This window comes from Apis laboriosa, unplaced genomic scaffold (assembly GCF_014066325.1).
Source record: "Apis laboriosa isolate Shangri-la unplaced genomic scaffold, ASM1406632v1 scaffold289_cov146, whole genome shotgun sequence".
Taxonomy (NCBI): Eukaryota; Metazoa; Arthropoda; class Insecta; order Hymenoptera; family Apidae; genus Apis; species Apis laboriosa.
This window is the reverse complement of record NW_025222686.1, coordinates 417,900-444,392: the sequence shown is the minus strand read 5'-3', so window position 1 is coordinate 444,392 and position 26,493 is coordinate 417,900. Positions and strand designations below refer to the sequence as shown.

The 26,493-nt window shown below is 22.1% G+C and overlaps 2 protein-coding genes across 13 annotated transcripts in view; one reads left to right on the top strand and one right to left on the bottom strand.

Annotated features, from left to right (window-relative positions):
- LOC122714171 (putative uncharacterized protein DDB_G0282133) overlaps positions 1 to 22,751 on the bottom strand; it is a 49,056-nt gene extending 26,305 nt beyond the window's left edge. Inside the window, exons 1-22 of one of the 12 annotated variants that reach the window (XM_043935273.1) lie at positions 17,569 to 18,397; positions 17,329 to 17,481; positions 16,811 to 16,954; positions 15,381 to 15,492; positions 15,098 to 15,290; positions 14,697 to 14,981; positions 14,301 to 14,584; positions 12,806 to 12,908; positions 9,337 to 9,433; positions 8,085 to 8,379; positions 7,759 to 7,877; positions 7,002 to 7,295; positions 6,427 to 6,706; positions 5,515 to 6,171; positions 5,159 to 5,407; positions 4,953 to 5,093; positions 4,568 to 4,633; positions 3,964 to 4,037; positions 3,722 to 3,840; positions 3,154 to 3,303; positions 2,489 to 2,637; positions 814 to 2,401 (exon numbers count right to left, since the gene is read on the bottom strand). In XM_043935273.1, coding sequence (XP_043791208.1) covers positions 814 to 2,401; positions 2,489 to 2,637; positions 3,154 to 3,303; positions 3,722 to 3,840; positions 3,964 to 4,037; positions 4,568 to 4,633; positions 4,953 to 5,093; positions 5,159 to 5,407; positions 5,515 to 6,171; positions 6,427 to 6,706; positions 7,002 to 7,295; positions 7,759 to 7,877; positions 8,085 to 8,379; positions 9,337 to 9,433; positions 12,806 to 12,908; positions 14,301 to 14,584; positions 14,697 to 14,981; positions 15,098 to 15,290; positions 15,381 to 15,492; positions 16,811 to 16,857 — 5,302 coding nt within the window. In that variant the 5' untranslated portion in view covers positions 16,858 to 16,954; positions 17,329 to 17,481; positions 17,569 to 18,397. Of the gene's footprint in view, positions 1 to 813; positions 2,402 to 2,488; positions 2,638 to 3,153; positions 3,304 to 3,721; positions 3,841 to 3,963; positions 4,038 to 4,567; positions 4,634 to 4,952; positions 5,094 to 5,158; positions 5,408 to 5,514; positions 6,172 to 6,426; positions 6,707 to 7,001; positions 7,296 to 7,758; positions 7,878 to 8,084; positions 8,380 to 9,336; positions 9,434 to 11,236; positions 12,058 to 12,805; positions 12,909 to 14,300; positions 14,585 to 14,696; positions 14,982 to 15,097; positions 15,291 to 15,380; positions 15,493 to 16,526; positions 17,051 to 17,328; positions 18,398 to 22,391 lie in introns of those variants that run through there. The other 11 variants (XM_043935274.1, XM_043935281.1, XM_043935279.1 and 8 more) reach the window with 11 other exon arrangements.
- A 562-nt stretch (positions 22,752 to 23,313) lies between these two features.
- LOC122714151 (probable serine/threonine-protein kinase DDB_G0283337) lies at positions 23,314 to 26,265 on the top strand. Its single transcript, XM_043935230.1, has 3 exons — positions 23,314 to 23,444; positions 23,520 to 23,710; positions 23,775 to 26,265. The coding sequence occupies exons 1-3, from the start codon at positions 23,382 to 23,384 to the stop codon at positions 26,194 to 26,196; spliced, it is 2,676 nt and encodes an 891-aa protein (XP_043791165.1). The 5' UTR covers positions 23,314 to 23,381; the 3' UTR covers positions 26,197 to 26,265.
- The last annotated feature ends 228 nt before the right edge of the window (positions 26,266 to 26,493 follow it).

The window sequence follows — 26,493 nt, the reverse complement described above, 5'->3', positions numbered from 1 at the left end:
AATATAGTGGCCTATATTATTACAAATTTGTCATATATTATAAATTTTACAATATTTTTTGAGAAATAAAGATGATTTTTTATTTTTCTAGATAATTTTCTAGATGGAATAATATTTATTTTTTATATCATATGAAAATAAGTATCAAAAAGAATTTTTCTATATCATATATAATAACTATCATAAAAGATTAAAAATGAAAAAAATATTTTGGATAATATGTATCAATGAATTATAAAAATCAATAAAACATTTTTTCTTTCATTTTCTTCTAATGCTTACCATTTAACTATGAGTCCTTAACATTCTGTATATTATTATATTGAATACTTATATATTTTATATTTAAAATAGTATGTGTCAATATATGTCATATAATGCAATGTTTGTATAATTAATGTATTATGTATCTATATATATGTATGATATATATTCTTGCATATTATTTAAATAAACTATGAAAAATAAAAAATGATCTTATCCTTAATTTCTAACACCTGCCTTATGATTTTATTTTAAAATTAAAACCGATTGATGATTATATATAAGAAAAAGTTACTCAAAATGAGTATGCTTAAAAATATATTTCATCATTGAAATTAATGTCTCAATTGATCGATAAGTTAAAAAAATTATTCGAAAAGATTACTTTCATGCGCGATGTTAATCGATCATTAATAAACATATATATATATATATATATATATATATATATATATATATATATATATATATAATTTCTAATTTGCATAACATCCAACATTTTTAACATCAACAAGCACGCATTCAAAAAATGTAATATTGATTGCTTACGTAAAAAGAAATCAAGATTTAGATGAATTCGATTTAATCTTGGATAAATTTTCCAATCCTCGAGCATTAAGTTGATCGTATTATTAGTATGAATTTTTTTTTCAATCAAAATTGGAATTTGCCGATCGTTGATCATATTGTTTTTTCGATTTTTTTTAATTTGAATTGATAAAATATTAGAATGATTATTTTCTTTAATAAATAACATTGAATTTTGTTGAAATTTGTCTTGAATGATGAAATTTTGCTTGCAAAGTTTTTCTTCATAATTTGTTATATTATTATCATTTTGCAAAAAATTCTCATTCCAAGATTGAAAGTATTGTTTATTAGTAGGAAATGATAATATATCATCATTGATTTGTTTTAATTCATGAATCAAATCACATTTTTTTAAATTAAACCACAGATATTTTTTTCTATTTCCTTCTTTCAATTGATTATTTTTGTTATGCCATAATTCTTTTATTCTTTCGATATTTGGATAGGAACTTGATAATTGTTTGATAAATTTAACATTGGATAATTGTTGTTTTGTATTTGTCTTTTTTTGAATATAATTTTTTACAATATTTATTATATATGATGAATCACACTTTTGAATATTTTCTGATATTAACTTTTCATTTATATCACACAAAGATAACATTTTATTCATATCATTATTTACGTCCTTATCAAGAATTATATTGTTTGAAGATATAATATTCATATTCTTATTTGATGTATATGAAAAATGTAAAGAAGAACATTGAGGAAGAGATGATGCTTTTACATAATCAAAATTATATATTTCTTTCAATTGATCTATCATATATTTTTGTTCCGATAATGATAACTTCCGTTTATTATTTATAGATATTTCATTATACATATATGAAGTATTGTAATAATTATTACTATCATTCTTATTTAATAAATTTATTGTTGAATTTTTGAATATTTTATCTGATTCATCTTGTAAACCGTATTGACTGATTTTATTATTTCTTAAATCTAATTCGGATCGAAACTTACTATTATCATCAATGACAGAAAAATAATTTGATCGAGTTTGATACTTCTTAATCGAAATAAAATTAGGTTCCGAAGAAAATTTCTTTAAATTATCTAATCTCATCGAATTAGATCCATGATCAATTAATTCAATATCATCAAATTTCGAAAAATATTTAGCCAAGATTGTTACGCGATCTCTGCAACTAAGGCGTACCTCTTCTGGTGATTTCCAACACTTATTGAAACTGGAGACATCACACATTGTATTACTATCTAGACCAGATAAATCAAGATTTAATACTGGAATGATATTAAACATGTCAGTCTTTGTTTTTGGAATTGTAAATATTTCGAAATCATCATTGTTATTTAATATAACACACGGCGATAACAAGATATCTTTTATTTTTTTTTCTCTTATTTCATCATTTCTTTTCTGTTGTTTCGCCATATTATATTTGTTTGCCTGTTTATTTGTCCTTGTATATTTTTCTTGTTTATATGAAGATGCTTTTCCTCGTTCGTATCTATTTGTAATTTGTCCTTCTTCGTTGATTAATTGTGAATCATAGCGTTTGATCACAACACGCTGCATACCTCGTAGTGAGTTTAATATTACGAGATAATCTTATGAAATATCAACTATGATATTAACCATGTGATTATAAATACTTACGTTATTATTTTCCAATTGGTATTTATCGAATTGATTGCTTGAGAATGGAACTGATGATATTTCATCGACTTGATCGATATAAGGTATTGAATCAAGAGAAAAATTATTATATTTGATGTTTACTGTAGCCAAAGAATCCGAGTTTGAGTCTAAAATAATCGATATTTAAATAATATTTATATTTATCGATTGAATGAATAAAACGAATTGACAAACTTTCAAAACAGGCAGCAAATTTCTTTTTTCGTATTAATTTTTTTGTTTGGTTAAAGTGCATGCATTATTTCTCAAAATATCAAAATTATGTGTAAAATAATAATATAATAATTTTGATATAATATATTTTGATATAATATCGATAAAAATATAATATTGTAAATATCTGAAATCATAATTGAAAGACAAAAGTAAATTTATGTTACTGTTACCATCACCATTATTATCAGCCACCATATACCACTTATTCTAAAATTATAAATTATTACTTTTTATCGCTTTTTCCCCCAATGTTTTATCGGTTTGTTATATTATATTTATAAAATTACGTATTTTTTAGTAATGAATGACAGTTTTTTAATTTTCAATACCAATTCAAAACGAGATTTAGAGAAATTTAAAAGATTAAAATTCCACGCCTTTAAAACAAATCGAAAAAAGAATCGCACCTGGTACTGAATCAATTGAACATTCCAAATCAATCGCGTGCCTTGGAACATTTAACAAATTACCCATTGAATGTGACGTAGATGATTGCTCGTTCATTTCTTGTGCCGTTGAAGCTTCCAAGTTTTCGGACTTGGGTCGAATCTTGTATGCTAATCAGGAACATTAGTTAGTAAAGCGTTAATTAAGCATTCACATCTCGTTGTTTCGCGAGAGCCAGAATACGAAGAATAAAATGGCGTGCAATGATGAATAATGCGAGCGAGAATAATATGTAAAAGCGTTATCAAGCGAACATTCCACAGTTAGCAAATTGAAAGCATCGCGAAAGTGAATTAGAGTTGATTCTTTAAATTCAGACTGATTATTTTAATTTTTTTCTCTTAATTACGCCGTTTTTTTAAATTCGTTGTCTCACTCTCACGATATATACAGTTCTTTCACCACAGATTTCTCGTTTCGTCAATAAAGCGAAACGAATTATGAAACGGTGAAATAACATAATTGAGTTAATTTGTAATATTAAAATGTGAAAGTTTAAATATTCCATACTAAATAAAAGATACATACCTCTGTTCATTACTGGTGATGGTTGTGACAATAAAGTAGCTAAACCATGGTATATGGCACCCTGCTTAGCAACTTCAAGTGTGACTACTGGACCAGTGCGTACTAAATATTCAGCAGCTCTATAAAAAAACAAAATCAATATTAATAAACTTAAATATAAAAAAAACTAACATGAAGAATATTTCCGCAACAACAGTTTTGCGATTATTACCGCAATCTTTAATTTTTTTTATAACACTTACTTTTCTTGAGTAATTCCTACTAAACTTTGTCCATCCACTTTTAACAATTGATCACCAGCAGTCAATCTCCCATCCTGCAGTTCATACATATGTATTTTGATATTGCAAAAAAAAATACAAAAAATTCAATATTAATTAAAGTGCGCATATATTTTTATCATATAAAATATATGAAAATTAATAATAAAAGTGAAGAAATAAAATATATCTAAGATAATTCACGAAATATCTTACTTTAATTTTTGTTATTATTGATAAATCAAAAATTGATAATTGATAAATCAAAAAAAATCATAAAAATTTTTCAGAATTAGAATTTTTTAGAATTAAATAGTTTCAAAAAGGTATTATATTATTAATTTTTTTATATGTAGATACGTAAAAGATATATGAAAATTATTTAAAAAAACTAATAACATTAAATTAATCTTTCCTGAAACCATTCAATTCCATCAATCATTTATTTTTTTCTTATAAAATTTTTTTCACAATGAATAATAATAATGATAAAAATGAAGGTGGTAATATCTAAACTATCCTATAGAAAAAGATATTTTAATAAATGATACATACATATATCAGAAAGTAAATAATATTTACTCACAGCATCAGCAGCACCACCAGCAACTACGCTCTTTATATATATTCCAAGTCTATCTTGACCAGCACCCTGAAAATTCGAAATATATTATTATATATCGAAAATATTTAAAATTTATAGAATATTCTATTATATATTTTTACATATATATATATATATATATATATATATATTATATAAATTTATAGAATTATAGAATTTATAGAATTATATAAAAATAAAATATAATTTAATAAAATATATATAATTTATAAAATTTTCTATTAGAAAATCTATATTCTATTACAAGAATTAAAATTTATTGCAAGCATATACTAATAAGTTTTGTAATATAGAAATATGTATTTAAGCATATGTATACAAATATAATATATATATGGACGCATACCTTTGCCGCAACGATACTTAAACCCATTCCATTAGTAGATTTATGTAATTTTATTATATGTATCTCAGGCTGAACAATATTTGAACCTGTATGACAAGAATATCCTCCAGACCTATTACTCATTGCACTTGGACTGCGAAACTATTAAAATTTAAAAGTTAATATCATTTAAAATATTTTTAACTATGAAAAAAAAAAAATTTTACATTATTATGATGATCTATCATATATATAGTCCAGTATCCACTACTAGTAGGTTGTGATGCCATACGACAAAGACCATCTCGTTGTAATGGCGCTAAAAATTCTGCTAATCCTGGAGGCACACCGCGAATAACTTCGCAACTATATCCATCTTCAGGAAGTAAAAGTGCCAATGCCAGTGTAGGTTCTTCCTCAAGTCGAATCTCCCTGCCATCAGCACGTGCTAAAGTATCAGCCACACTTTCTGCTACCTAAAATTTAATGGTAAAAATTTTAATTTCTTTTCATTTTTTTTTTGTATCATATTTTTTTTTATGCGATACCTATTTATTCTATTTAATCACAAGTATCAACTTACTCTGACTACATTCTCAATTAATTCTGCTGGAAGTCTTGGCTCATCAGCAGCTGGTTGATATTTTTGTAACAATGCTCGGACTTGAAGAGAATTCAATTTAAAACAAGTGGAACTTAAAGTAGCAAGTTCCTCTGCATTATATTTTGGCGCTTGTAAAAGATGAGTCGCTTGCATAATTGTTGCTAAGTGACATTGACTCGCGAGTTCTAAACCTTGCCTCTCAGCCCAAGTTTCAAGAGCGTTTAATCTTGCCTTTAATCTACGACCGAACCATCTAACACATAAGTTTGTGTTTGAAACTAATGCATTAAATGTAGTTGCATTTATTGTATGAAATAAGTGACTAAATAGTTGAATCGTGAGCGCAGCATTTACTCTACATCGTCTGAGTAATGCCATCGTACTCGAAAATATTTGGAGAACACCAGCTTCTTTAGCAGGTTCATCTGCATCAGCCATAAATTGTGACATTGCTGGCGCTAGTTCTAAGGAAATGCATCGAACTAGCGATGCGAAAGCTGTATGAACTGCTTCTGTCAAAATGTCCTGTGCCCTCGTCGAAAATGCTCCTACATGACGATCGTTTTTCAACATATGTAATAATTCCGAACCATTTGCTAACCATAATGCCAATGAAGATGCATCCATATACCGTTCCTATGTGAAATATAATAATAAATGAATAATATAAAATCTTGCTTTGACCAATAATATAAAATCTTGCTTTGAAACAAAAATAACAAAATAAAATTAATTAATTTAATAAAAATTATAATCCAGTAATGAATATTAAAATTTATTTGTTTGAATATTTAATCATTAATTTAAATATTTAATCAACACATAAACAATGTTGTTAATTTTTAATAAAACATCGACTATTTATTTTTTTCTTGTATTATTTTAAATTACCTGTATTATCCGTTGAATCATGCTAGCGACGTTTGCTAACATTACAGTTAATCTGTGAGCTCTCTCTGTTGGTTGTAATTCTGGCCTATAATGTGTGCTTGCACGATATCTTGCTGCCAGGTAAAGCGTATATGTTGGAGCCAATTTAAATTGAGGTGCTGATGGTTCAACATCTGTAATTACTGCATGAAAAAATGTTTCTTCCGTTTCTTCAAGAAATTCTAATACAGCTGGTAAGATTGGGTCCGTTCCTCGTGGTTGTCGATCATTCTGTAATGTTCTATCGAAATAACAATATTCAATGTTACTCATAATTCATATAATAAATTTATTTTAGTTTCATTTCCTCATTAAATTTGTATATTTATAGCAGAGATTATTTTTAAAAAAACACATTTATATCTTATATTTTTTTATATTTTGTATTATATATTTTGAGTTTTATCTTATTATGTCTCGTTTCAATATTTGTTTTAACTTACCCTAAAGAATCCCATCTTTGACCGAAAAATCCATTCTTAACGATAGACATTTGTCAAACTAAATTCTTTCGATAAAAAATAAAAGCTCGTTACCTGTTACCGTCTCTACTGCTGGTAAGACTGGCAGTCTCAACGTTTCCATCGAGATCAAACGTAGTTTCATAATTATGAGTTGATTCCAAAGCATGCGTTGGACTTCGAGTATGACATACAGTAACAGCAGCAGCAGGAATGGGTGTAGATTTGTTTGGACTAGACGAATGAATAACTTGATCTTGAATTGATTGGCTCTGAATTTGAACTTGATTCTGTCCATTATTTGAAGTTCCGGATACTGATCCATATCTTTCCATGTTCGTTTCTTGATTGGCCAAGTCTGGGGAGCGTCTACGATACAAAAGCAGGCTACGTGCAGGAAAAAAGAAGCAAACTAGGAAACTACAAATAGAGTGCAGAAAAAAGAACTAAACTCTTTCCTTCATGATCAAGAGTGGAAAGAAACGGAAAAGGAAAGAGAAAGGAAGAAGAAAGGAAGAAGAAAAGAAAGAAGGAAAGAGAGAGAAATTGTCGTGCAAACATTGTAAAAAGCATGCTCGAAAAATATATGCAATATTGTTTCACACAAAAAATTATTTTGGTGATATTGTTATGGTTCAACATCGATTTTATATTTCTATTGTTACTTGATTTCTATTTTCATTTCTTTCTTTTCCACGTTTTAAAAGATATAATTAATTTACTTGCTAATAAACTAGTCGTCTTATCTACTTATCATTATCTACTCGTAAATTTTATCCTATTTACATATATATATATACATATTAACATAAATATGAAACAATGTGCTTACCGGTCATAATTGTATTCGATTTGTTTTCCAGAATCATGTCGTTGTCTAATTCGTTCATCAGGTGTTGGATCAATGAACTTAAAAGTATGTAATCTGCCAAATTTCACAATTGCTCCATTCTATATAAAAAAAAAAAAAAAAAAAAATAGAAAAAAAAACAGAAGAGAAAGAAGAGAAAAACAACAAAAAATTACCAAAGAATAAAACATGAATAAACAAAAATAAAATAATGCACTAGATTTTATGGCATACATATAATATAAATATTAATATTGAAATTCTATTTCTAATAGAAAAAAATATTTAATATATTATATGATATATACCTGAAGTATTGTTGTTTGATGTATCCTCTGATTGTTTACATAAGTATAAGCATCCCTGGAGCAAGGTGTAAGAGTGACAATATTTTCAGTAAAAGCAATTACACAGTGCCTTGGCATAACCGTTGGTCCTGTCAAAGTGAGAGTTTGAGCTTGAACTGCCTGTGGACCTATTGGTCTTTCTGAGCCCACCTCCGTGACGTTTGGTTGTAACCGATGTCGTACACCGGCACCGTTTGAAATTTCACTACCATCAGGATTCAATTCTAGTAAAAAAGGTAATCTTTCATCTTCATATCTGTAAAGCAAATAAAAACATAAATTAAAAATTATATGATTTAATTAAATTATATGATTTTAAAAATTATATGATTATTATAATGATCATTTTTAATCATTTTTCGTTAATATTTCCTATAAAAAATTTATAACATTTTATTGACATATTCAATAAATTCATTTGCATATTTAAAATATTCATTTTAAATATATATGCGATTATTTTTGTAAATCAAAAAAATGTTTCAGATAAAAATGTATTATTCAAAATTATATTAAAATTATATTATTCAGAAATACATATTAATAATAAATAATAATAAATATTAGTAATAAGTGTTTCGCTTTGAGATAATCATGAATTTTCCTATAAAGAGAATTTTTAAATAGAATTCTATATTTTTATTACATATCCTTGTAACTTATACATTTTCAAAATATTTACTTACGAATGTATTTCTTTTAAACTGTTATTAAATTATTGACTTTTAAAATTTATTTGTTACGAAATTATGTAAATATATATGCAATTATATAAATAAAATTATGCAATTAAAAGAATAAAATTATGTAATAAAAGGATTCCATTTAAAAATTTAAATGTGACGTTCACAGAACAATTTAAGATTATCCCAAAGTCAAATATTTATCATTAAAATGCCCTTCGATACTATATAATTTTTATTTAAAATATTTTTTCATATTTCTAATTTACAGAAATAATCGCGTGTATATATTTAAAATAAATATATGTATTTAAAACAAACAGAATGTTTCAAAAATATAGAAATATTTTTCAATTAGAAATTTCTGGAATAATTTCAACATTTTTCTTTATAAAAACTGTATAATATATTTAATATGTTTTGCTTTAGATATTCCGATCAAAATTAATGAGAGATTTAAATAAGTTTTTTTTCTTATATATCAAAAAGTTTTCATAGTACTGATTACCGTTATGATTTTTGCAACAAACCTGCAATCTAATTCATTCCACTTGCCACTTGGTTTTTTCTTGCGTTTCCGAGGTACATAATCGGAAGGTCTTCTTCGTACGTGAAACATAATAGAACCTGTAAATAATACATTTGATCAATAATAATTTTAAATAATAATTATTAAATAATAATATTTTTTTTAAGCTATAAATGGTTATGTATTTTAATTAAAAATTTATTTATGGTATTTTAATTAAAAATTAATCTATAATATATTTGAATCATATATCCCATCACTCTCATCTTATAGTTTGTTTTTATACATTTATATTTTTATTATAGGAATTTCAAAAAGAAATAACTGTTTCTTTTTATCTTCAAAAATCTGTCATTTTAAATAATAGAATAACATAATAATAGAATCCCAATAAATTATAATAATGGAATTGTAAAATAAAAATAATAGCAATGGTTTTACATTATTTCGTTATATTATTTTATATTATTATATTATTAATTACTAAATTATTAATATATATCTATTATTATTAATATATATCTATTATTATTAATTAAATTATTTTTTTATATATATCTTTATAAACAATTAAAATAAATACAGTCTCTAAATTTAAACGAGTATAAAATTAAAAAATTGTTAATAATTCATACTTGGAAAAGAAATATTTCTTAATATGATAAATTCTAAATTTTATTTAGTTTCCAATCTTCATTTTTATCAAACAAGATTATATTTTTAACTTTATAATCAAATTTATACTAAGATATACTAAAAATTTAAATATGATCATATATTAATATTTTATTAAGTATTCGTATAAAAAATTTCACTTAACAATTCTTTAAACATCTTGTTTCACATCTTCACATATTTTGTTTCATGTAAATAATATTAATTTATAACTAATAATATTTAGTAAGAAACCTAATAATATTTAATTAAATNAATATAATATATTATAATATATTATATAAATATATATAAAATATATTTTCATTTTCATATCTTCTTATATAATTCTTCTTTGTTTTTCTTTAAAATCTTTATTTAATTTTCTAGATACGAAATAAAATTTTTCAAGTAAATATTATTTTATTAGAAATATTACAATCAACAAAATTAATATATTATATTTTATTTTAAAAAATAGTTTCATTATAAATAATATATTATAAATAATTTTTCGTTAGAAATGTTAACGAAATAAATATATTTTTTAAAAAAATAGAAAGGCAATTTTTTAGATTTCAAAGAGTATATATCAGAAAAATATATCATAAAAAATTATTATACATAATTAGCGTTTTTAAATTATTTTAATTAAGAAAAATATATGTTAATAATTATAATAGTTTTAATTATATAATTAATAATATATATTATATTATATATATATAGTTATAATTTTATAATAACTTGTCATTTATTATTTCATCTTATATGTCAGTTTTCTATTAATCATAAATGTCATTTACGACAATACAATAGTCATATGTTCTATCTTTCACATGTCTAGTTGACCTACATTAATCAATATATATTCACTGATACTATTATAGCTTCTTATCTCGCTATTTCAAGCAAGCTATTCTATTCGTTGTCTTGTTAAAACAATCGGAAAATATTGAAAAAATATTACCAAAGAAAAAACAAAAGTTTATTTTCTTGAAGATATTAATTTAAAAAGAAAACATAACGAATTCTAAATATCTATACTTTTCAATAATATATATGTATATATATATATATATATATATATATATATATATTTATTGATCAAATTTATCTAATCATAATGGAATTATATTATGAAAAATATATTAATTAGAATTTTTAAAAATCTATACAATTAAAATTTTTACAAACAAATAAATTATTATTATCATTAAATAAAGAATAAATTTCAAAATTCTTACGTCTAATTCCCCAATCCATCATTGTGTATAAAAATTGTCAATTTCTTTTACGTGGCTCCTGAAAATATGTATGCGTATGCGCGTTCGTCTATGGTCCTTTTTTCGATCGATTACTTTAATTTTAACCTTTTAAATTTCACTTTTATAATCAGAATTACAGTAAAAAATAGAAAACTATTATATTCTCTAAATATCTTCTACGTTTTTATTGCAATTTATATGTTTTATTACAAATATTTTAAAAACCAGGTTATGTATTTGACATAGCACTTAAAATTTTATTATTGGCATGATAATACTTGTGCATTGAAGCTTTTCCTTTAGTGTTCAAATACAACAAATATGCTTTATTAAGATAAATAATATAGAAAAAAAAAAGAAAAAAAAGCATAAATATATTTAATTATTTAATTATTTAATTATTTAATTATTTAATTATTATTAATTAAAATTTCTAAATTAATATATTATTATAAAAATATAAATATCAATTTTCAAAGAAAAAAAGAATTTAAATTTCTCTATTTAGAGGTTTACTATTTACAAATTCATGATAATACGTATAAAATTGTCTCAATGTGCTTTTTAATTCTTTAGTGCATATCATTTGATATATTACATTATAATATGCAATATTTTTTTCACATTCAATGACAGATTCTTTACCAAACAATTCAAAATATTGATTCATCTTGATTATTGTATATAGATCTAAACATTTCACGCAAACAATAAAAAGAAGAAAAATAAAAATATCTTTTTCCTATACAAAAATTTTTTTACGATATAATATCAAATCACAACTGCCAACAAAAGTAACGTTAAATTACGTCATAATGTTGCGCGACTTTAAGCATTTCAGTCAGAAACAAGATTCAGTGAGCGGTTCTCCAAACAATAAGCAAGCGCGCGCGCGCTTGCTTATTATACCCATTGACTTATATACATACAAAAAACAATATGACACGGCGCAAATTAAATTTGAAAGACTTGTAGTTTGAAAGACTATTGTATTAACATATATATATATATATATATATATAATTCTAATGTTTCAATAATTTTTAATTTTTTTATTTCACATTATTTCTTAATTATTATTATTTAAACTTTTTAACTTAATTGTATGTTAATATATTCGAAAGATATATCTTTGGAAATCAAAAATATTGATTAAGATTTATATATCAAGTTATTAAATAAATAACTTAAATTAATTTAAATTTATTATTAAATTTATAATATAAATTAATTAATTTTTTCACATTAAATGAAACAAGATAGAAATAAAGATAAAAATAAAGATAGAAATAAATTGCAATGGCAATATAATAGAAATAGAAATCTCTATGATCTGATTATATGTGCATCTCTCTTTATTTAACACAAACTTTAGTTGCTTATAAAATACTTATTAAATAAATCTTAATCAATTTCTAATTTTTTTTATTTGTATATCAATTTTTATCTTTATGAAAATGAATATATAAATATATAAACACTCCATTTTATTTCTCTATCAATCAAAAATCTTATCAAATTATTTTCATTAAAAGTACTAATACGTACCACGAGTAGAAGAATGATTCATAAGAATAGCTAAAGGACATTCGTCATCATCTAGTATATATTCTTGTTGAGTTCCTCCATTAAGATTATTTTCACTATTTACCTACATACAACATTTAATTTCTTATATATATGTATATTAAATACATTTATTTTTATAGAAAAATTACTAAATTTAGAAAATCGTTATTATTGAATTATAATCTAAATTTGAGCTTTATTCTTTTCAAAGTTGTAAATATCTTCTACATTGATATTATGATTCCACCATATTTGTCATGAACAATCAAAATTCTTTCTAATCTCAGAAATAATTAGAATTCATTTTTTTTAATTTCCTCCACAAAGTTGAAATGAAATAATGAATATTTCTCATGACATATAAGATAATTAGAGCTTTCCTCTTTAATAAGTTCTCTTATTAACAAGATTTTGTTTATTCTTTCTATATCTATATTTTATATCCAAAAATTAGATTAAAGTTTAATTTCTATACAAAAATAATTTTTTTTTGTAACGATATTTTTGTACATTCAAAAAATTTTGGATTGAATCACAAGAAATGCAGTTGAAAACAGAAACTTTAAGAATATATTTAAAATATGGTAGAATTACTATATTAATATAAAAAGAATATTTTTCATTTTCCAAAAAATGAAGATCAAATTTAAATTAATTTATTAATACTATAATAAAATAAAAAAAAAAAAAGATTTTGAAATATGTTTAATAAATTATTTTACTAATACTAGTAAACATATTTCGGATTTTTTTTTATTATATCTTGATTATATCATATGACATATAATATATAGAAAACATTTCATTTAAACAAATATATTTGAATATCAAAAAATTAAAATTATTAAAAAAATGTTTTAATAAAAGTTATTTAATTCAGAGGAAGAAATCACATTATAAACAATTTTTTTATAAGTAAATCAATAGTGAGAAAAATATCAAGATTAATTTTTTTTAAATATAGAATATTTATAAAATCATAAAATTTTGAATATATTAATTAATTTATTTGAGTATTTTTTTTAAAAAAATGTATTAATATGTATAAAAAAAATATATCTATTTATATCGAAAAATTGATTTTTCAATTAAAGAAAATACTTAAATAAATCGATTAATACATTCAAAATTATATTATGTTTTATTTAAAAAGTGAAGTTGATCTTGAAATCTCTTTCATTATTTAATTTAAAAAATGAAATAATTAATTTAAAAAAAAATGACACAAAAAAATGATCTGCATTTCCTTTACCAAATATCAAATAACTTTATTAAACAAATAATTTTATTAAATTTTTTTTTGATAATTTTAATTTCTCTGAAATAATGAAATATTCGTATTCGAAGCGTATCCCTTAATAAAATATTTTCACACATGTTCACAATATATATATATATTAATGCATAAGAAATAAAAAAAAAAAGATAAAACTATTTTTATAATAAATAAATCGTAAAAAAATATTCAACTAACCTGTACAAGACAATATTGTTGTGGATCAACTTTCTCTAAACCATATTTAGAAAGCATTTCTCGTACGACCTGAACTGCTGAATCGCGAACACTTAAAAGCAAAGTTTTATATGGAACATCTTTACAAAGTGCTTCACCATAAATTTTTAATGTTCCTCCAGTATCAGGACCACCATCTTTACTACGAAATTGTTGCAATTTTCTCTCCAATTTTTGTTGACGTCGTCTTCTCATCACAGCTTCTGGATTTGAAATACTTCTGGTAAAGCTCGTTTCAGGTAACTCTAAAACAACAACATTATCATATTATATTCATATTATATTTTATACAATATATTTCAATTTACCAACATATTTCATAAATATTCAATTATATTCATAACAAAAAACTTATACCTGTATAAAGTTTTTCAGCTACTCCATTTTGATCAACGGGTATACTATTCTCATCTTGTTCTAAACTCTTTAAACGACTGAGTTTTTCTTGTTTTTTCATTTGTTTTTTTTCACGTTTACTCAACTTTCTACGAAAACTAGATCCATCCGAAGAGGAGAAACCAACACCTTGAGCGTTAGTCTTATCATCAATTCTTCTTAACAAAAAACGTCCCTCGCGATCATCGATGTGCCAATTCAATTGCACTAACAATGGTTTTTCCTCGAGTCCAAGTTTACGCTCTTCTATAAATAAAATAAATGAAATAATAAAAAAAAAAATAAGAAAAAAAATGGATGAAATTGTAATTAATTGTATATAATATTTAAATTTAATATAAATTTATCTTTATTATACTTACCACCATTTTCATGAATTTCATAAAGTGCGTATTCTGGAACTGAAAGCATTCGCATATCTGGACGGAATTTTTCAATAAGAGTTTCGATGACCGCTTGACTTGTTGCATCCGATGCTACTCTAATACATTTCGTTGCAACTTTTTGACCACTATCTTGAAAATAAAATCTCATTACTCCATGAAATTCCAAGTCCTGAAAAAAAATAAATATTGTATATACATTTTCAACATTTATTGAATCTAAGAACAGGAAAAATTTGATGTGATTGATACAATAATTTACCTCATTTGGTTCTGAAAGTTCAAACAAATCCAATCTATTAGCGTTCCATTGTTGAATAACGCCGCGCAGAGCTTCGCGCTCAGCTTTTTTATTTGCCAATTCTGTAGCCATTCTAAAATCAATATATATATATATATATAACCAAAAATAAATACAATATGTTTTTATCAATATATAATATGATATATTTTTTATCGTTAAGTTTTTATTAATAACTTTAAATATCCATCATTATGTTGTATATATTTTATTTTTGTTATATATTTAATATATTTGTAAATATATTGTTATATATTTTACTATATTTCAAACATAAATAAAAATTTTAAAATATTTCAAATATTTAGATAAAAATATTTATTCCAATTGTGTTTTTTATGCTTAATTTCTATTAATTAATCAATTTTCAAAAAAATTTATTAACGTGTTCAAATTATGTTTAAATATTTTAATAATTATTCTTTAATCAAATTTCAATCGATTAAATCTATAAGATAACAAGTGAAATTTTGTTTTTTTTTTAATCAAAAGATTTATATAATGTTTTATTGTAGTACATTCAAAGTAATTTTTTCTATTAAATCAAATTAAATTACAAATTAAAATATTCTCATAGTATATCATATAATTTTTAAACCAGTATTTGTTCTTAATATTATGTATACACATATTATGCATATATATACAAACAATATATTATACGATATTATATAAACAATTCTTGATTGAGCAAAATTCTTCTATAGCACAATTCTTTTATAATGATTATATATATATATACATATATATATAATATATATATACAATATATATATACATATATATACAATATATATATACATATATATACAATATATATATACATATATATACAATATATATATACATATATATACAATATATATATACATATATATACAATATATATATACATATATATATACAATTAATTTATATTATTCTTCTATAATGATTAATATATATACAAGCAATTCTCAATTATCAAAAAAAAATGTTTTTTATATAAAATGTTATTTTTATACTAAATGTTTGATATTATAAAAAAATATTTTTAAAAATCATACATAATTTAAAAATATTTAAAATTAAATTTGCAATATATCAGAAAAATTATAATCGACTAACAAAGTGAAAGAAATTATGTTATAATTGTCTGGTCGGTTTTTGAATCGGTTGTAATCGACTCGGTTCGGATATTCTCGGTAATGTTCGAATAAAATCGAGTTTAAGTCGAAGTGAAACACGTCCAACGAATAAGTCGCATACCATGCATTCCAATCTTCTTCGACACAGTCAGTCTTAAAGCCTTAAAAGTGCGCTTGAGTAATTTGAACACGCTTGAGTACCTCTCGTATATGATACACTTAGTAATTTCCGCGATTTTTCGCATGCTTTTTTTTCTCACTTACATTTTTAAACATTTCGTTGTCCTCAAATTTTTTATATAAGAACACATCTATATATAGCACTACATATTATATGCTTTCGTTATGTGCCTCTCTCCCATCTGTCTCACGCATATGTACTTGCATATATATATATATATATCCATTCTGAATATATAATTAAATATTCATATGTTCATAATATGAAGAATGAAAATATAAATATTATATAAAACGATACTTTATCAATTATGTAAAAGATTTTATTTCCTCTCTTCTTTTTTTATTTTTGTTTTTTTTTTTTACGTAAAAACACAAATTTAAAAACAAATGTTTTTTCGTTATTCATATTTTTGGCTAATAACCAATATAATAATACAATAACCAAAATAATACAATAAATAGAAAATTTCTCGAAAGAATTTTTTGTGAGAGAATCATGTTAAAATATATTCTCTTTATACAACAAATACAATTGAAATAATAAAAAAAAGTTATAAAAAAATTGGAAAAGGACAGAAGACTAATGATATCGTACTTACTCTTCCGAGACTGTCATTCTTCTAATACGCTTAAGCAAAATATAAAGAAAAAGAAAGATGATCTATCCAAATAAAACTGAACACTTCAAAAGAAAAAGATAATTCTTGATTTAAAGTTCAGAAATGTACATCAAATGAATCAAATATGAATTTCTAAAAATAATAAATATAAATTGTTCTTATTAGAAAATATAGAATTGTTTTTTATAACAATATGAAACATTCTCTTCTTTAACGTACATATAAATTTCACAAATTCAATCGATACTGTAAAAATATGTTTATAAGAACCTGTCGATTATTAAACATTTTTTTTTATCTTCCAAAAAATATTTCCAATTAAATATAAATATACAATGATGAACTTATAATCCACTTCGTAAGCGGGAAAAAATTTTAAGATTTTTATAAATATTATTCAATTTGTAAATCACACTTTTTTTTATTTTAGTTAATAATTAATAATGTTCAACATTGAAATTGCTAATAGTTTCACAGTGAGCATTATAAAAATAAACGCCACACCCAAAGTTTTTTTATTTTACACATTATACTACGTATACCCAAACTTATTCCTTGCCGCGTAATTACTAAACTGACCACACGAGCAGACTGAAAGCTTGGGCCTCAAGAGTGGGAGAACATTGAACCTTCTGTATAACGTTTCCTTCACCAACGTTACATTATTCTCTATCTATTCCTCTTCTTTCAATCAACTTTTACCCCTACTATTCCTTTATGCTATTCACTGTCATACTATGATATACAACTTGGTCTGATCTGGGCCGATTCAGACTGCTTCGTTCCATTCTATTCCATACCGTTCCATTGCGTTTCAATATATTCCGTTTCGTTTCGTTTCGTTTTGTTTAGTTGTGTTTCGTTCCGTTTTGTTTAGTTGTGTTTCGTTCCGTTTGTTTTGTTCCGTTTCATTCCGTTGCGTTTCGTTATGTTTCATTGCGTTTCGTTATGTTTCATTATGTTTTGTTGTGTTTCGTTGTATTCCGTTGGTTTCGTTTCGTTGCATTTTGTCCTGATTCATTTTGTTACGTTTCATTGCATTTCGTTCCATTTAATTACGTTTTGTTTTGTTTTGTTTCGTTTAATTGCGTTTTGTTCCGTTTTATTTCATTAAGTTGACAATATGTAATATACATATAGAATATTTTGACAAAATTAAGAAAAGAAAATTAAAGATTATATAAGAGAAAATTAAAGATTAAAACAAATACAAAAGATGATATGCAAAAATATTTGTTGAAATTTATTTTTTAAATTATAAACAATTTAATTTTTTATTAGATGAAATATATGAAAATAGAATGTGCAGATAAAATTGATCATTTCACTTAAATTGATCTAAATAAATTAAATTGATTATAACTTAAAAGCGGACATTTTTGTTTACCAATTTCTGGGTTTGTTTTAATCTCTAAAATCATTTTTTCTATTTATTTTCTCTGAATAGTATAAGATAATAATCACATAATTACATATATATACTATCAATTTACTACAATTTTGTTGAAAATGGATGCTTAAATAATCTGTTTATTATCCTCAACTAACCATTCCCTGTTTATTCACATGAATATGTTAAATAGATATATATATTTACATGCACAAAATATATATTAATATAAATATATTTAAAATATATTTATATTAAATGCATTTCCTGTATGCATTTAATCCTTTGCATTATAAATTTTGGTAATATATTACATATAAGTATGTATACATATACTATAGCTATATATATATATATTTAATTATATATATACATATACATATATTTAATGCTATGATGATTAGTTTCAGAAAATTCATATTCAATAAGTAATATATTAATGCTTAATAGTTATAATTATAATATATATTAAATAACATATACTAATACTTAATAATATATTGATGCTATAATGATTTAGATTATTTTAGTTTAGATTATTTGCAAAAAATTCATATTCAAGATAGAAAATATTTAAGAAAATATTTAAAAAAATTTTTTTAAATTTATGTCAAAAAAATAAATTTTCAAAGTACCTGCAGCAATATTTTGATACACATACAGACCATAATATAATAGTTTTGATATAATAGTTTTATTAACTAACACAGAGACAATTCATAATGTGTCAATTATCGAAATACAAAATTCTTATCAGTTATATTATTTCTTCTGTTGACATCTTTTAAGTTGAAGACATGAGCAAGAAATATTAAGTGTATGTGAAAGAAAAAAAAAATATTCTCATATTTATTATATATTATACAAATAATTTGTATTCATTCAAATATTATATTTGGTATGTATTTTCACTAAAGAAATCTTAGAAATTCAATTATAATAATCTGATAAATATAATTTGATGACAGGCAAAATAATATTGATCAAATTTGTTTTGAAGTATATCTCATAGTAACTAGACTAAAACACATTTTATTATTAGAGAGCACATACTTTATACAAAGCAGAGATTTAAAAAAAATAATTCCAAGTGATTTTAATTCCATTATTATTCAAATTATTATTATTATTATTATTATTGTTATTATTCAAAGCATTAAAACTATTTAAAATAACTGTAAGGCATAGACAAAAAGAAAATGACAATTAGCAAAACATTATAATTATTATAATGTATGAAAATTCTATTCTTTTCTTTTCTATTTTTTTTTCATACTTTTTTAATAAAGTCTTTATTTATATTTTTATTTATATTATTTTAAACATGTTATTTATATTGTATCAAATTTTACATGTATATCATATATATATATCATATTCCATTATTTTTTTAATCTGAGATTGCGATGCTTATTTTTATTATATGTAATAAATCTATCATATTTATATGTACATTATATAGAGTATTCATTTAAAAATTTTAATGTAAATATCTTGAACACAACTCATTTACGAGAAAAAATATTAAATATAGAAGCTTTATAGTTTTAAGGGAAAAATATAACTATATTCATTTTTAATTTATTGGACACTTCTATAGTTATTTTTTAAGAAATAAAAAAGTCAATTTTTTTTAATGGAACTTAACATTTTTTTTCTAAAATAAAATTTTATTATTTGGAAAAAAACTTATTAAATAAAAATATTTAATATTTTTTATGAGATTCATAAAAAATATTTAAAAAATTAAAAAAAAAAATAAAGTTTATTTAACGATTCGTAAAGTAACAAAGAAAAATTATATGATATAAACTTATTTAATTTTTTGATAATTACATGATTTTGATAATATTACATGATATGATAAAACCAATAATAATTTTAATTTTTTATATTGCTTTTTAACTTTATTAATTATACACTTTTTAATTATACAGTACTTTTTTAATTATACAGTTTTTTAATTATAAAAATTTAAATTTAATCTTTTTAATACGAATTTCATAAAAATAGGTTGAAATTTTTTTTTCTAAGAAAAATATTAATTTCTATTTAAAAAAAAATTGGCTTCAAAAACTGGTAAGAATGATTATTAATTTTAAAATTATAATCCATAAAAAAGTTGCTGCTATAATTTAGCATTTATATGTATAATATATATTCTTACTATCAATCAAAAATATTAAGATGATTCAATTATTAATTTAATCATTAATTATTTTATAATATAAAACATTCTTTGATTCTTGGTTTTGGTTCATCATGGATAATTATTATGATATACATACATATCTACATTTATATATGTCATTTTGACATATTTAATATTATACATGCTTTAATTTTTTAGTATATAACAAATTTTTAGTATTAGAGAAAAAACAGAAATTTTCTTGAATGAAAATTTTAAAAATAATATCAATTTTCTATTATCAAATAGTTCTTATCGAATTATTTAAAATAATATTCATTTTAATTATTTTATTTTTATATTATTTATAATTAAATAATTATAATAATCAATTTTTTCTAAAATTTTTCTAAGCGAAAAACGAGAAAAATAAAAAATATTAAAAATCATAGTATATTATAATAAATCATTTTATTAAATATTCAAAATTGTATCCATAAATTTTCGAATATTTATTAAATTTTATTTACTAAATACATAACTATTCTTTCGAATAAACAAAAATACGGCGTTTATATTCCGATTAAATTGTCAAATATTTGAGAAAATATAAGACTTAATAAGAATTTAATCGATAAATATCATATTAATTATTTGATTATTTTAATAAAATAATATTATCTTGATATTTTTCATTTTTTTCATTTTTTTCATTTTTCCAAAATTATTTTCAAAAAAAATTATTGTCATAATATTATAATTATGTACAAAAAAAAAATAAAATAAAATTTTAAATAAATGTTATTCAGTTTAATAAGAATTATGTGAATAACATAAAATTAATATTATTTCTCTAATAATCGTTTAAAAATATCTAATTTTTAATAGATATATCAAAAAAATTTGTTCAACATTGAGAAATCAACTATTCTTTATCATTTAATAAAGAAAAAATGAAATTAATAGCTTTATTCGTTTCTGAAAAAACAACTTATAATACTTTATTTAGGCCATTCTATATGTGTATACATTGATCAGCATATACTATAGAGTAAAAATTCGATTTTAAAGTTAAATTTTAATTTTAATCAATATATAAAATTTTCGAAATTTATTTTCTGTTAATGTTTTCAATTTGCAAATACTACAATTATATTCAATTATTTAATAAATATATATATTTTTAAATTTGTTCATGTTCTTTAAAATCATTTTTTTAGTAACTTTGATGTAGCTAGGATAAATATATATATGTACACATATGTTTATATACGATTGTACATAGTATCGATTTATCGTGCTGCTACTATCGTGTTAGATAAAATACATTCAGAGAACTATGTTATAAAATGTTATGTGCAATAATTTTTTATAATGAATAATAAAAATTGCTATTTAAAATTATATATATATATATATTTTTATATAAAAATTTAGCTTTTATGTAAAAATTTGTTCATTAACTTTACGTTTCTCGAATTATTGTGTGTATACATTACTCATTTTAACCTCTTCACTGACCTTTATAATTCTTAATTGAATTTATTATTGTTCTTCATAATCTTCTATATAATCAATTGTAAAAAATTTTTTTACTGATGTTCTTATTTATAACTTAAATAAATCATCAATTGGCACTGAAAGATTGCAATTAAACAAATCTCAAATAGAGCACTAATATATGAAAGATCATAGATAAATATACATAAAGTGAAATATATTAAAAAATATATAATTTTAACGATATACTTAATAATTCACTAATAAAAATCGATAAAGAAATAAGAAAGAATAAAAAACTGCTCTAAAATTAAACTTATAGTTCTACATGTAAAACTTTAAACACACATACACAAGTTTAATTGCAATCGTAAATTCCAACAGGTGTCGCTTTATCATATTCTGAAACGATGATAAATCTATAATATTGATACCTTACTCATTCGTTAAGATTATATATATATATGTTTTTTAAATAAAATTAAAATTCAATATAAAAATATTAAAAAAAAATTTCTATACAAGAAATAACTTTTAAAAATATTTAAAATGTATTTTACAAAATTATAATTTTATTCTGATTATTAAAACTATTATTATTTAGAAACTAATAATAATATAAAATCATATTAGTATTAATAATATTATAATAATTAATAGAAATATTTATCAAATTTAATTTATGATCAAATTATATTAGAAAAAATATAGAACATAATAACAGTTATTTTATTGGTTCGATTATATATTTCATTGGTTCGATTCATGTTCATTTGTGTTTCGAAATTTTTGTAATTTTAATAGAATAATGTTTATTAAATTGATATTAGTTACTATTTGTTAATATATTTCATGATAGTCAATAAATATAAAGATACTAATATGTGTCCTTGAGTAAGTATATTAAATACATAAATATATGACATATTCATGATTGGTAAAATGGAAAAATTATATCAATAAATATGTATTTTCATAATTATAATTTTATTATAGAAATTAATAAAAAGCATGGAGGATGACATCGATATTTATGAAGACTTACCAAATTTTAGAACAGAATTCAATGAAAATGTAAGTATTATAAAATATAATACTATTTATGATTAGGTTAAGTACACATTATACTTAATTGTTTAAAAATTTCAGTTTGTGACAAATAATGAAAATATTGTGGATGAACATCTAAAATTAAAAAAACAAATTACAGAACTAAAAACAAGATTGGAAAATTTTCAAAAGATTAATGAAAATTTAGAAATTAATTTATTTTCATTATTGAAAACTGCAAAAGCAGAAATTGCACGAAAAGATAAAATGATAGACCAGTTAAGAAAAAAGTAAGTAAATGGAAATATTGATAATTTTAAAAATATTTATTAAATTCTGATATATTTATTACAGATTAGATGATGCAACATTCAAAAGAGATAAATATCCTAAAACTAATGATTGTATCATTCATAAATCCACTTTTCGAGAAACCATTGTAAATACGCATCATAAATCAACTGATATTTATTTTCCTCCAAACGAAAAAGATATTGAAACATTGGTAGCAGGTTATTCATGTAATCAAACCAAAAATCAACGCAACAAATCTGCTTTAATTCCTATCACTGTTTTTGGTGAGCGATTAGTTAAAAGAATGACAGATGAACAAAATTTAGAAAAAAAAAACAAGCAATCAAATAAACTAAATAATAGTAATAATGAACATAAAAATAACAAAAGCTATATAGTTAAAAATAATAAAGAAAATGGTTTTTTAAGTGATACTAATTCTTATATTACAAAAGAAACTGAATCTTCAATTGTTCAAAATAAAGAAATTGAATATAGGACAAAATCTTCATCAAGAAATATGATAAAAGATACTGATTTAAATGATAAAGATAATAAAAATGAAAACTCTAGACTTCTGCAAAAAACAATACACATGTCAATGCGAAAAAGAACAAATGAAGAAATAAACAAAGATATTCCTATAAAACGAATAAAATCTACTAGAGAAAGATATTGTTTTGAAACAATGAGAAAAAACGGAAAAAAAGAAACAAATAATATAATTTCTGAATCCAAGGAAAAATCTACATTTCCTCTGTATAATAATTTTGAATCTTCCACTCATTTTAATGAAAAGCAACATAATGTAAAAAATGTTACTGTAGGATGTACTCATAATTCAAGGATCGAATTGAAAAAACATGAAAATTTGATTGATAATATAAATAAAGACAATGAAAGAAAGAATAAAAAAAGAAATGAAAAAAGAAATGCTAATGAACATTCTACAAAACAGCATATAAAATCTACTCAAAATTCAACATTTACTTTAGATGAGAAAAATATAGGTTATCGTTGCATTGAAGTTTTTGAAAAGGATAATTATCGATCTAATCATAGTAAACATCATCATAGAGATAGACAAAAAGGATATCATCATATTGACAATCATCGATCACGTGTAAAATCAACAGCATATATAAAATCGAATCAAATAGATCGAGAAGAGAAATTTAATAAAAATCAATATAATAATATAAAATATCGAAGTAAAAACATTGAAAATATAGAAAATATTGAAAAATTTATTTCTGATTCTTCTTTATCTTGTAAAAAAATATCTACATCAAATACTATTCATGCATTAAATGATTCACAATCAAATTCAATAGAAAAAAAAGAAAGTATTAATATTTTAAATGATTTTCGTAATTATAAAGAAGATTTAGAAACATACCATTTGCCAGTCCCAAATATTAATGAGATTCTTCTGTTTGATAAAAATCAAACAAATAAGGAACTTTTAATATCTAATGAAAAGTTACCAAATACATCTATCTTATATATTTCTGAAAATAATTTTATCAAAAATAAAAATATTGAAACACAAATAAAAAAAATGATACCTTCAAAAGATATAAAAAATATATTACAAGACAATAAAGATATTGAATTAAATTTTATTAAATTAATGGAAAATAATTATCTTTCTAATAATATAAAACAACAGGCATTGAGCCAAATGGAGGTGATAGATCATTCATTAAAAAATACTGTAAAAGATAATGTTCTTCAAAATTCTTGTATTCATTCTACCATTCTTTTTAAATCACCCAAAGAAATAATTGAAATACAAACAGAAAAAATATCTTCAAAAGATGTAAGAAATTTATTACAAAATAATAAATCAATTGAATTAAATTCTATAGAATCGAAAGATAATTATTTCTCTGATAATTCAAAGACATTAACACAGAAAACAATAGATCATTCATTGGAAAATACTATAAAAAACAATGTTTTTCAAAATTTTTGCTCTCATTCTACTGTTCTTAAAGCATCTAAAGAAGCGGATAAGGAAGAAAATAATCATATTAGTATAACTACTATTAATGGCATTGAGAATGATATTGGAAACAATCATAACAATTATTGCAATGATTATGATAAATATAAAACTAATCAAAACAATTCTGAAAATGTTAAAACGACAATGAAAACAGAATATGAAAGTACAATAGATGTCATAACAGAAGTAACACAAGAAAAAGAATGTGTTAAATATATAGCAAAAACAGAAGAAGTAGAGTTAAAAGAATTTAGAAAACCACTACAAAAAATTGTAAATAATAATAAAAACACAAGAATTACATCAATGAATATTCATGGAAAAATAATTGTGTTTGCACGACGCAAAAAACCTGTATGTTTGGCAAACAGCAATGCAAACATGACTGTTCTTATAAACAATAAATATAATATAAATGTCGATTTGCCAAGTACAGAAATTAAACAACATAAACAAACAAACATGACATGACTAATACAAATTAATTGATAATAAAAAATGAACAGAAATTATAATAATAGAAGTTAATAACAACAACAACAAACTACGACGACAACGACGACGACACAACAACAACAATAATAATAGTGATGATGATGATAATGATAATAATAATAAAAAATTATGTCAATATAACATACTAAATAATAATAATAATAGTAATATTATAAATATTACTACTACTACTACTACTACTACTACTACTACTACTACTACTACTACTACTACTACTACTACTACTACTACTACTACTACTACTACTACTAC

Bases quoted from the DNA above. Each gene is read 5' to 3' on its own strand.
- LOC122714151 (XM_043935230.1), top strand. From the start codon at position 23,382: ATGGAGGATGACATCGATATTTATGAAGACTTACCAAATTTTAGAACA. The intron at 23,445-23,519 runs GTAAGTATTATA...TAAAAATTTCAG, and splicing joins GAACAGAATTCAATGAAAAT to TTTGTGACAAATAATGAAAA. The intron at 23,711-23,774 runs GTAAGTAAATGG...TATTTATTACAG, and splicing joins ATAGACCAGTTAAGAAAAAA to ATTAGATGATGCAACATTCA.